This window comes from Stomoxys calcitrans, chromosome 5 (assembly GCF_963082655.1).
Source record: "Stomoxys calcitrans chromosome 5, idStoCalc2.1, whole genome shotgun sequence".
Classification (NCBI taxonomy): domain Eukaryota; kingdom Metazoa; phylum Arthropoda; class Insecta; order Diptera; family Muscidae; genus Stomoxys; species Stomoxys calcitrans.
Genome location: NC_081556.1, coordinates 136,328,644 through 136,341,438, shown reverse-complemented (window position 1 = coordinate 136,341,438; position 12,795 = coordinate 136,328,644). Strand labels below are relative to the sequence as shown.

Genomic DNA, 12,795 nt, shown 5'->3' with positions numbered 1-12,795 from the left:
TAACTCCGTCAATTTTAAAGCTATAAACTTCATACTTCACACAAATTATGCCAGCATATGTGTGCATAAAATACAAAAGGAATCACGTGAATATCTTTGGCGGTTTAAAAATGGCATCGTTTTCAATATGAAAAATATTTTTTTTGTCAAAAAATTGCAAAATTTTTCAAAAAAGATACTCCCATTTCCTTTAAGTTTTCGCAAACTTTGGCCATCAAAGCATTATCATTTCTTTCCATTTTCACAAAGTCGAGGTATTAAGAAAAGTTTTAAGTGCTAATTTGGCTAATTTCGATATCAAACAACACCGTTATCTTAAGACCAAAATGGCCAATTTTTTTACTAAACTTCAAAAGTTTCTCACTGGAAAAAAAGTTCCACGGGGATTTTTTCGCTTTTTTTTAACTTAAATGAAAGCTTAAAATGTTCCCAACATTTTAAGGTATGTCTCGCCATATCCTAGCCATAAATGAGATCGTAGCGATCAAAATACTGAAAAAAGTCAATTTTCAAGTAGTGCTATATTCATTGCTAAAAAACAAGTATTACGTCACATTTTATTGCAAAGATGTTAAATAAACTTTTATTTGGTAACACTTCTTCTACAAAACACAAAAAGAATCATGGAAATATCTCTATTCTATTCCATTTTATGGAACCGGCAATAAAAAAGTCAATTTTTCAAAAAAGTCGAATTTCCCAAATTTTGTTTTTGTTGTCCTAATTGCACATGACACACTATAGCCATATTTACGCAACATACCTTATCGTAAAGGAAATTTTCATACCTTTCCAACGATGTATAAAACATTTCTCAACTCGGATTCTATCTACTCTAAAATTCATTTACACTTCATTAAACTCTATATAAAAATGTCTATTTGTGAAATGGAACCTTATATGGGGCCTACACTAAAACATTGATAGATTTGCCCAGGGTTTACAATACAAATGTGTTAGAATAAAAAAAGGTCTCCTGCCAAAGTTTAAAAAAATTGGAATAAAAATATGTGTTTTAGAGCGAAAACACTTCGCATCGGCGTGCGTTTGTATAGTACCTACATCTATTTTTAATGTAAGCTGATGATTTTTGAATAAAAAGTAACCTAGAAATATACCTGCATATATATATATATTTGTGTTAAGATTTGATGCAGACAAATGTTACCTGTTTCGCTATGTCGAATTCCCAGGAAATCCACCGTATCAATGAATGTGAAAAAACCTACCCATAAAAAATTCATTGTCATTTTTTTTAACCAAATTCGAGTCCAGGTAAATAATTATAGAAGAGTAAGTAAAAAGAGGCACTTTGGACCCCTTTTTACGATTGCGTCTGATACCTGAAATGGGTCATTAATTGTGAATATATTGCATAAATATTTGAACAAAATCCAAATTTTCTTCATTATATTTTGTAGAGGCGTAAAGGACATTTATAAGTTATGGAAGTCATACTGAAGTATTCCACTCTTTCGAAAATTGTATGGGACATCAAAAATGATTCCAAATCATACACGGAGTCATTTAAGGAACTTGTTTACACTTTGGACCACATATATGGAATAAGGCTAAATAAAGACGCTTTAGACAAACTTGAAAAATTCTACAAATCATTTGAGAGAAGGTTGCCAGAATGTTCATTCGCAAAAATCAAGTTTTTCAAAATGTATGAGAAGTGGCTGAAATCGGATCTACTTATTGAAATTAAACCGCTGATTCCCGGCCGGCCTAGCAAAGCATACGACGAAGTTACGGAGAAAACCAAAAAGAAAAAACAAGAGGAACTATTGGCGGCACATCCGCCAAATTTAATAAAAGATACGTTCAAAACAGCATTGTTAAAAACACAACCAAAAAATGTTGGACGAATTGTCGATGTTTTACCATTAGCATCTCCGAAAAGGGTAAAGAGAATGGTAGAAAGTATTCCAACTCCAAAATCGACTACAGAATTCACGGAGGAAGATGCACTGGCCCTGATTTTGAACCTAGGCCTCTCAAGAAACAAATACTCAACAATGAGGAAGGCTCTTCGTGAAAAAGGATGGGGTTGTTTACCCTCAAAACATAAATTGTACAACACCAGGACGAAAATGGTGCCATCAAATATATACGTGGACGAATTAAAAGCAAGAGTGAAACTTGCTGATCTTGTTGAAAATACAGCTGTTAGAATTATTTCTAATTTTACTGAAGAACAGTTGAACACATGTAATAATTCCGAAGTGGTTTTGATCAGCAAATGGGGTTGTGATGGATCATCTGGATTTTCCGAATATAAGCAACAAACAGAAATAGATGCCAACTTCGCATCAATTTTCATGGCATCATTAGTACCATTGAGAATGAGATTGTACAAGGACCAATCTTCATCATCGAAAGAAAATGCATTTCAAGATATATGGATAAATAGAACACCTGGGTCAAAATATTTATGTCGCCCAATTCGGTTTGAGTATACAAAGGAAGACCGGAACACAACACGATCTTTGGTGAACGAAATAAAGGAAGAAATTGCTGCATTACCCATGATTGTTATAAACCAATTGGGAAGAAATATAAAAGTTTCGTTTCAACTACAACTCACTATGATCGATGGAAAGGTGGCAAACGCATTAACTGGCGTTATGTCCAATTGGAGATGCAATATTTGTGGCAAGAAGAATGGGCAATTCGAGGACAAGTCTGATGAAAATTTAGTAAACGAAAATGCGCTCAATTTCGGTATTTCGCCCCTGCACTGTAGAATTCGATTCATGGAGTATTGTTTGCATTTATCGTATGACCTTAAATATCGGACTAGCCCTGGAAACCGCGATGTCTCTGCTAGAAACAACCAAGATCTTCACAAAATGAGGCAGGAAGAGAAGAATCGAATCCAGTTGGAGTTTAAACAAAAGGGACTTATAATAGATAAACCTCTTTACGGATACGGAAGCACAAATGATGGCAACTCGGCAAGGCGGTTTTTTGAGGACCCCGTATCGACATCTAAAATAACCGGTCTTGATGAACACTTGCTAAGACGATTCAAAGTGATTTTGGCTGTAATCAATAGCAAAAAGATGATAAATTCAACCAAATTTGAAGCTTATAGTAATGACACAAAAAACATTTTATCTGATTTATATTCGTGGAAAGCTTTAACACCGACAGTACATAAAGTCTTACATCATGGCAAGGAAATTGTGGAATACAACATACTTCCGTTAGGAGAACTTACAGAAGAAGCTCAGGAATCCCGTAATAGAGATGTTAAACAGTTCCGGCTTTTCAATACCCGAAAGAGCACCAAATTTAACCAAAATTATGATTTACTTCAATATTTATTGTTATCGTCTGATCCGGTACTATACAGCATCAGAACTAAATGGCTACCAAAAATATGTGACGATATAGATAAGGACGATCCCGATGCCATTCAAATTAAAGAGCTTTTAAATTTTGATACCTTAGATTATTTGGTAGAGAATAAAATCAAATAATACAAAACTAAAATGCTTTTTTATTTTGGGAGTAGCTAATATACATATAAACGCACGCCGATGCGAAGTGTTTTCGCTCTAAAACACATATTTTTATTCCAATTTTTTTAAACTTTGGCAGGAGACCTTTTTTTATTCTAACACATTTGTATTGTAAACCCTGGGCAAATCTATCAATGTTTTAGTGTAGGCCCCATATAAGGTTCCATTTCACAAATAGACATTTTTATATAGAGTTTAATGAAGTGTAAATGAATTTTAGAGTAGATAGAATCCGAGTTGAGAAATGTTTTATACATTGTTGGAAAGGTATGAAAATTTCCTTTACGATAAGGTATGTTGCGTAAATATGGCTATAGTGTGTCATGTGCAATTAGGACAACAAAAACAAAATTTGGGAAATTCGACTTTTTTGAAAAATTGACTTTTTTATTGCCGGTTCCATAAAATGGAATAGAATAGAGATATTTCCATGATTCTTTTTGTGTTTTGTAGAAGAAGTGTTACCAAATAAAAGTTTATTTAACATCTTTGCAATAAAATGTGACGTAATACTTGTTTTTTAGCAATGAATATAGCACTACTTGAAAATTGACTTTTTTCAGTATTTTGATCGCTACGATCTCATTTATGGCTAGGATATGGCGAGACATACCTTAAAATGTTGGGAACATTTTAAGCTTTCATTTAAGTTCAAAAAAAGCGAAAAAATCCCCGTGGAACTTTTTTTCCAGTGAGAAACTTTTGAAGTTTAGTAAAAAAATTGGCCATTTTGGTCTTAAGATAACGGTGTTGTTTGATATCGAAATTAGCCAAATTAGCACTTAAAACTTTTCTTAATACCTCGACTTTGTGAAAATGGAAAGAAATGATAATGCTTTGACGGCCAAAGTTTGCGAAAACTTAAAGGAAATGGGAGTATCTTTTTTGAAAAATTTTGCAATTTTTTGACAAAAAAAATATTTTTCATATTGAAAATGATGCCATTTTTAAACCGCCAAAGATATTCACGTGATTCCTTTTGTATTTTATGCACACATATGCTGGCATAATTTGTGTGAAGTATGAAGTTTATAGCTTTAAAATTGACGGAGTTATTTAAAAAACACTGAAAAAAACCAAGGCCAAATTTTCATATTTTAAAATTAAACAATTCATAACTCCTTAACAGTACACGATGGCATGGTACTTTATGCATAAGTTTTTTAGATCTTGTCAAGCTCTTTCTCTAGAGTCCTAAATCATGTAAATCGGTTGAGTAGATCAAAAGTTATGGCCCCCAGAAGCTTGGAGAAGTCAAAAGTGGTCAACTTTGACACCCTGTAGCTCACCCTGTATTAAAGATATGGACCAACAACAGCACTTTTCTGAAAGCCTATGTCCTCCTCTACAAATGTCTAGAACATTTTGTATGGCTAAAATCAACAGATAAAAAGTTGTAGACTTATTTCCAATTTTTTTGCCATTTGGCCCACTGTGCGACGTTTTACAAACTGAATTACTAGATTAGTATACCCCCATCCTATGGTGGGTGGGTATAAAAAACAAGTAAGAGCGTGCTAAGTGCGCTCGGGCCGAATCTTATATACCCTCCACCATGGACCGCATTTGTCGAGCTCTATGCGCGGTATCTCCTTTTAGGCAATAGGAATATTGAATAAAAACTGTTATGCTATTGAAGCTATATCAAGTTGTAGTCCGATTCGGACCATAAATGAATGCTGAACATTGTGGAAGTCATTGTGTAATATTTCAGTTCATTCGGATAAGAATTGCGCCTTGTAGGGGCTCAAGAAGCAAAATCGGGAGATAGGTTTATATGGGAGCTGTATCAAGCTTTTGATCGATTCAGACCATATTAGACACGTATGTTGAAGGTCATGAGAGAAGCAGTTGTACAAAATTTGTGCCAAATCGGATAAGAATTGCGCCCTCTGGAGGTTCAAGAAGCCAAAATCCCAGATCGGTTTATATGGCAGCTATATCAGGTTATGTACCGATTTGCACCACACTAAGCACAATTATTGGAATTCATAACAAAACACCTCATGCAAAATTTCAGACAAATCGGATGAGAATTGCGCGCTTATTGGCTCAAGAAGTCAAGATCCAAGATGGGTGTATATGACAGCTATAGCAGATTATGAACCGATTTGAATCACACTTAGCACAGTTGATGAAAGTCATAACAAAACACCTCATGCAAAATTTCAGGCAAATCAGATGAGAATTGCGCGCTCTATTGGCTCAAGAAGTCAAGATCCCAAATCGGTTTATACGGCAGCTATATCAGGTTCTATACCGATTTACGTCATGCATAGCAGAGTTATTGGAAGTCATAACAAAACACCGCTCTATTGGCTCAAGAATTCAAGATCCAAGATGGGTTTATATGGCAGCTATATCAAAACATTAACCGATTTGAGCCATACTTAGCGCAGTTGTTAGAAGTAATACCAAAACACTACGTGCAAAATTTCAGTTAAATCGAACGAGAATTGCCCCCTCTAGGGTCTCAAGAAGTCAAGACCCAAGATCGGTTTATATGGCAGCTATATCAAAACATGGACCGATTTGATCCATTAACAATACCAACCGACCTACACTAATAAAAAGTATTTTTGCAAAATTTCAAGCGGCTAGCTTTACTCCTCCGAAAGTTAGCGTGCTTTCGCCAGACAGACGGACGGACATGGCTAGATCGACTTTAAATTGACGATCAAGAATATATATATTTTGTGATCTCAGATGCATATTTCGAGGTGTTACAAACAAAATGACGAAATTAGTATACACCCATCCTATGGTGGAGGGTATAAAAAGACAAAAACAAACATCACAAAAACAGCATTTTACATAACCCACTCAATATTAGTGTATATGTATCAATCGACAACAGTTTCGTGTGGACGAAACATTCGAAACCGTCCATAGCCGTTCACATTCTGACAACGTCTAGTCACATACAATGTTTTAATAGTAATTTAAACGTATGCTTGTTAAACATACACATTTTGTAATGTTGATGTTCATAACGGTGGGTGCATAATATCGACAACGCGCGCTAACAAAATCACTTCTGCTTGTTGACAATTTTTTCAACAACGCCTGTTCATGATAATGCACCATTGGTGCATAATTTTGCAACATCTTTTTCTAAGCAGTGTAAGGCATATTATGCTGTTTTAAAAATATAAAATAATTTTGAGGCCAAACTAAAAGAGATAGATAGTTAAATGAAGTGATTGTAAAATATTTAAGAAAAATTTAACTTTCAAAATATTAAAAAAAAAAAAATTTATGAAAATCCAATTTTGACAAAATTTATATAAAAATCCAATTTTAAAGCAATTTTATAAAAAACCCAATTTTTTAAAATTTTCTTCCCTTTTAAATCTAATGTTTTCAAAAATTCTTTATGAAAACATTAGTAATCTGTATAGACCAAATTGCTATAAAATTTCAAAATCAACTTTTCACTGAGTGGCTTTGACTCAACAAACTCTTCATTAAGAAAAAATTTTTCTTCAAATCATGAATCATAGTCTTAATAGATTTTATTTCAATTCATTTTCATAATATACATGCATATCTTGAATAGTCTCTTCAGTTTTCACAATTTCATTTTCCGCTGCTATTTGGGCTTTATGAAACCGTCTACGATGATGATACAAATTCGAGTTCGATTTAAATTGAGCTTCACAATAAACGCAAGAATACAAGGGTTTCCCAGTGTGTGTTGCAATGTGTTCCTTTAAAGTGGGGGCGAAAAAAATTGAAAACGCAATTATTGGGGGCAAATTGGGGGGGTGGGGGAATTTTCATGCTTTGAGGTACCTTTAAGTTCTGTGGCCTTTTAAAGCTCTTATCACAGCTGGTGCACTTGTATTTGCGCTCCATTTCATGATTGAAACGTTCGTGTCTTCTCAAGGCCCTGGCGGTGGTGGATAGAAAACCACAGGTACGGCAACGATATTCTGAACCCGTGTTTGTGTGTATGTTTCGCACATGTTCGGTAAGGGCTAATGTACTGGGATACCATTTCAGGCAAAACGAACATTGCTGCGGCTCATGTTCAGAGTGTTCATAGTGAACGTGGGATTTCAGACGCGATGAGTCTGGGAAGCGTTTGCCGCACTTTTCGCAAACATAATATCTCTCTGGATTGTGCATATTAATGTGATATTTCAAACGATCATTTGTTGGAAATCTACGAAAAGAAAATTTACACATGTTTTTCACAACAACAAAAAAACAAAGCAAAAAACAAAATTTTCTTATAACTATCCGTTGGCATAAAAGAGAAGAGGAGACAAGTGGGAAGCAAGAGTGATAGTTTAAAGAGAAATGAGACCTATATAATCTATACATTTTTCCATGCGGAAGACATGAAATCTGAAAAGACACTTTTATATCCTCCACCATAGGATAGGGGGAATAATAATTTTGTCATTCCGTTTGTAACTCGTCGGTATATTGATCGGAGACCCAAAAAAGTTTATAAGTATTTTCTTGATTGCCTTAGCATTCCAGGTCGATTTTGTCATTTCCTTGAAATTTTGCACAAATACTTTTTAGTAGTATTGGTAGGTTGGCATTCTAAATGGCCCAAATCGGTCCATATTTAGAAACCGATCTCCGTATTTTACTTCTTGAGCCTCTAGAGGGCGCAATTCTTATCCGATTTGGTCAAAATTTTGCAAGTGGCCTTTGATTATGAATTCCAACAACTGTGTCATGTATGATCCAAATTGGTTCATAACCTGATATAGCTCTCATATAAACCGATTTAAGGATTTGACATCTTTAACCTCTAGAGGGCGCAATTCCTCTCCGATTTGGATGAAATTTTGCAAGTAGCCTTTGGTTATGACTTCCAACAACTGTGTCAGACATGGTTCAAATTGGTCTATAACCTCATATAGCTCCCATACAAACCCATCTCCCGATTTGACTTCTTGAACCTATAGAGGGCGCAATACTCATCCGATTTGGCAGAAATTTTTAATTTGGCGTTTTGTTATGGCTGCCAACAACCATACCAGATATGGTCCAAATTGATCCATAACTTAATATTGCTGATTCCAACAACTGTGCCAGATATTGTCCAAATTGGTTCATAACCTAATATAGCTCTCATATTAACCGATTTAAGGATTTGAAATCTTTAACCTCTAGAGGGCGCAATTCTTATCCGATTTGGATGAAATTTTGCAAGTGGCCTTTGGTTATGACTTCCAACAACTGTGTCAGACATGGTTCAAATTGGTCTATAACCTGATATAGCTCCCATACAAACCGATCTCCCGATTTGACTTCTTGAGCATCTAGAGGGCGTAATACTCATCCGATTTAGCAGAAATTTTAAATTTGGCGTTTTGTTATGGCTGCCAACAACTGTGCCAGATATGGTCCAAATCGATTCATAACCTGATATAGCTCCCAAATAAACCGATCTCCTGACTTTAATTCTTTAGCCTTTAGAGGATGCAATTCTTATCCGATTTGGAAGATATTTTACACAATGATTTCTGTTGTGACCTCCAATATCCATGACAAGTACGGTGTGATTAGATGCGTAACCTGATATAGCTCCAATAGAAATCTATTGGGTTGCCCAAAAAGTAATTGCGGATTTTTCATATAGTCGGCGTTGACAAATTTTTTCACAGCTTGTGACTCTGTAATTGCATTCTTTCTTCTGTCAGTTATCAGCTGTTACTTTTAGCTTGCTTTAGAAAAAAAAGTGTAAATAAAGTATATTTGATTAAAGTTCATTCTAAGTTTTATTAAAAGTGCATTTACTTCTTTTTAAAAAATCCGCAATTACTTTTTGGGCAACCCAATATATTTCGATTGGACACCTTGAGTGATATGGCAGCTATGTCAAATTAAGTTCTTCAGTTGACTATAAACGGTTCGGATATCGGAAATCCAACTTAAAGTTTCAAATTTTAGCGAAATCGGATAACATATGATCCTTTTCCCTGCTTAAGACGACTCTAAGTCGGCCGATCAGTCTATATGGCAGCTATATCCAAATATGGTCCGATGTGGACCATACTCGGTTAGGATATCGGGTAACCCAACTCAACTCACTGTTCCAAATTTCAGCGAAATCGGGCTATACATGCGCCTTTTATGCGCTTAAGACCCTGAATCCGCAGATCGGTCTATATGGCCAAATATAGTCCGAACAGGACCATACTCCGTTCGGATTTTTTGTATCCTACCGCCACTCACTGTTCGAAATTTCAACGTAATCGGGCTATACGTGCGGCTTTTATGCACTTAAGACCCTGAATCCGCAGATAGGTCTATATGGCCAAATATAGTCCGATCTGGACCATAATCCGTTAACTGTAATCGGAAAATGCGTTTTTTATATTTTTATTTATTGTAAATATGGCCCTATATTGACCATATTCAGTTCGGATATCGGTTGCTTAAACCCGTCAATCGTCAAATCGGTCTCTATGGAAGCTATATATAAATATGACCCTATATTGACCATATTCAGTTCGGATATCGGGTGCCTCGGTAGAACTCGATATCCCAAATTTCAGCAAAATCGGTTATAAATGCGCCTTTCATGAACTCAAAAATCTAAATTGAAATATTGGTCATATGAAAGCTATATCCAAATATGATTCTATTTTGCCCGCCCAAGAACTTAACCTGCGTATTAAAGAAATACATGTGTCTGTGCAAAATTTCAGCTCAATATGTAAATTTTTGAAGGACGTGCAAAATTTCAGCTCAATATGTAAATTTTTGAAGGACGTAGCGTAACTACGACAGACGGACGGACAGACAAATGGATATCGTTAAATTGTTTTTGGGTTTTACGAGGATCAAGAATATTTACAAAGGGTTTTCCCACAGAGACTTGACAACTTTGAAGTTAATTAATGAACGCACTCTTACACTAATAATCGAACTGTCACTGTCAATTTATTTAGTTAACTCAAAATTTTCATCATGGTAAAATTCGTTGATGTATTTTACCACTATGAAAATGTGTGCAAATCATAAAAATTTACTATCGAAATTCGAATTCGGTGACCGCTATTATAAGAGCATTAACCATCTCCAGTGACGAAGCTCACTTTTGTCTTAATGGGTTCGTCGATAAGCAAAATATGCGTTAATGGTCAGGTGAAAATCCATATGTGCTTCAGGTCTCAACACTTTGCGGTTTGCATGCGGGCGGCGTCATTGGGCTATACTTCTTTGTCGAAGATCAACGTTACCGCACCGGCCTGAGTTGAAAGATATGTGCCACAATCCACACAGCATACGTGACAATCGATTTATTAAAGAGTGAGTTTGATGAGCGTGTTATGTGAAGAAATGGAGGGCCCAGTTGATTGAGCGCCTCGTTGGTGAGATTTGACACCTCTAGACTCTTTTCTTTGGGTCTACATCAAGCGATTGGTTTTCGCCAACAAGCCAACGACGTTGAAAGAACTCAGAGCCAACACTTAACGGGAAATAGCGACCGTTTCGGCTGAAATGTGTGACCGAACCATCGAGCCATTGGGTCCAACGTATTGAGAGATGCAAACGTGCCCGTCATTTGAGCGAAGGCGAGTTCCATTCATAAATGTTTTGATTATGCTTCAAGCCGATAATAAAGAATTTGAAATATCTCAAATTGTTAACGTTTTATTTAAAAAAAAAAAAAAGATTGTGAACTCCTTTTTGGAAAACCCGGAAAATTACTTTTTCAATGTTGCAACACATTACGGAATGACTAAGAGATATTCCATTCATGGGGGCATTCTGTTGTAGGACTTTGTAAGCACTTTCAAATATGGTATCAAATATAAAAATCGGACCACAAATGCCCTTTTCGCAGCTCGAACAATTTGTTACCCCCGGGTATCCTAAGGCCCTGAAATTGTAGTTTACGGAAAAAATTATTAATGTAATGCAATAACCATACTCCATAACTCCATAACCGGACTTTAATCCAATGAAACCGTTGGGAAATTGGAAAAATCCATAGACAAAATTGCAAAACCAAAGATGGTTTACTTAAAGACGCAAAAATAGCCTGGAAAACAATATCACCTGAGGTAACTAATAATTTAATACCCCCGCAGGATGTTTAGGGTAAATTCACCCCTATTAAGACAAAAGTTACCAGTCATTTTAATCAATTGTGTGACTGCTTTGGCGTATTTTTCATTTTGCAGAATAGACTGGTGAAAACACCGGTATAAATGTCTCGGTAGTTAGTTTTTTCATAAGTACGCATTCGTTATTTTTGAAGCTTTTCTTGTTGTACACGCAGCGTGTTATAAAAAAACAATGGAGAAATGACAAATTTTTCTAACCGGTGAAATAATCGATTTTTTAAACCAGTGAAATTAACAGTGTTTTAAACCGATGAATTGACCGATTCAAAATTATTCGTCCTTAGGTATGACATGCAAATGCAAATTTTGCCCATGAACATTCCACTAAGGAACAGGGGCAAACTTCTCACATATCAATGAGTGCAGTCCGATTCAAGTTTTAAGCTCAATGATAAGGGGACTCCTTTTTATAGCCGAGTCCGAACGGCGTGACGCAGTGCATCACCTCTTTGGAGAGAAGTTTTACATGACATAGTACCTCACCAATGTTGCCAGCATTAGGAGGGGAAAACCACCGCTGAAAATTTTTTCGGATGGTCTCGCCAGGATTCGAACCCAGGCGTTCAGCGTCATAGGCGGACATGCTAACCTTTGCGCTACGGTGGCCTCCACCGTAGGTACGACATGCCCATGTAAAAAATCACCGGCAATATGGAAAGTCAGGGGACCAGTCACTGGTCACTGAATACCGGTGTGAAATCACCAGTTTGGGACCGGTTCAAAATCCTGCAGATATCTTACATGCTTTAAAGATGTGCATCCAGAATAAAGGATTCGCAATGAAAAAATGATTTTAATATTTTTATTTGTAGCGTAAAATGGGGGGTGCTATTGTTTTGTCCGCTTATATTTGCGACTTAAAATTTCTGCAAAATCGGATAATAAATGTGGCTTTTATGGGCCTAAGACCCTAAATCGGCAGATAGGTCTATATGGGGGCTATATCAAGGTATAGTCCATGTTCAAACTTCACCTGCTTATGTACAAAGAAAAAATCTGTGCAAAGTTTCATCTCAATATCTCTGGTTTTAAAGACTGTAGCGTGATTTCAACAGACAGACGTACATGGACATGGTTAGGACATTGGACGGACATGGCTAGATCGTCTTAGATTTTTACGCTGATCAATAATATATGTATACTTTATAGGGTCAGAAATGGAT

At 35.9% G+C, this 12,795-nt stretch overlaps 1 protein-coding gene across 22 annotated transcripts in view; it reads right to left on the bottom strand.

The window, feature by feature from the left end:
* Positions 1-12,795, bottom strand: part of LOC106084029 (zinc finger protein 37) — a 134,004-nt gene that overhangs the window by 74,686 nt on the left and 46,523 nt on the right. The window contains exons 3-4 of one of the 22 annotated variants that reach the window (XM_013247439.2): positions 7,326-7,698; positions 7,021-7,240 (exon numbers count right to left, since the gene is read on the bottom strand). The exons of the other annotated variants lie outside the window; for them this stretch is intronic. Of the exons in view, the coding sequence (XP_013102893.1) occupies positions 7,046-7,240; positions 7,326-7,698 (568 nt within the window). The 3' untranslated portion in view covers positions 7,021-7,045. Of the gene's footprint in view, positions 1-7,020; positions 7,241-7,325; positions 7,699-12,795 lie in introns of those variants that run through there. 22 annotated transcript variants of the gene reach the window in all.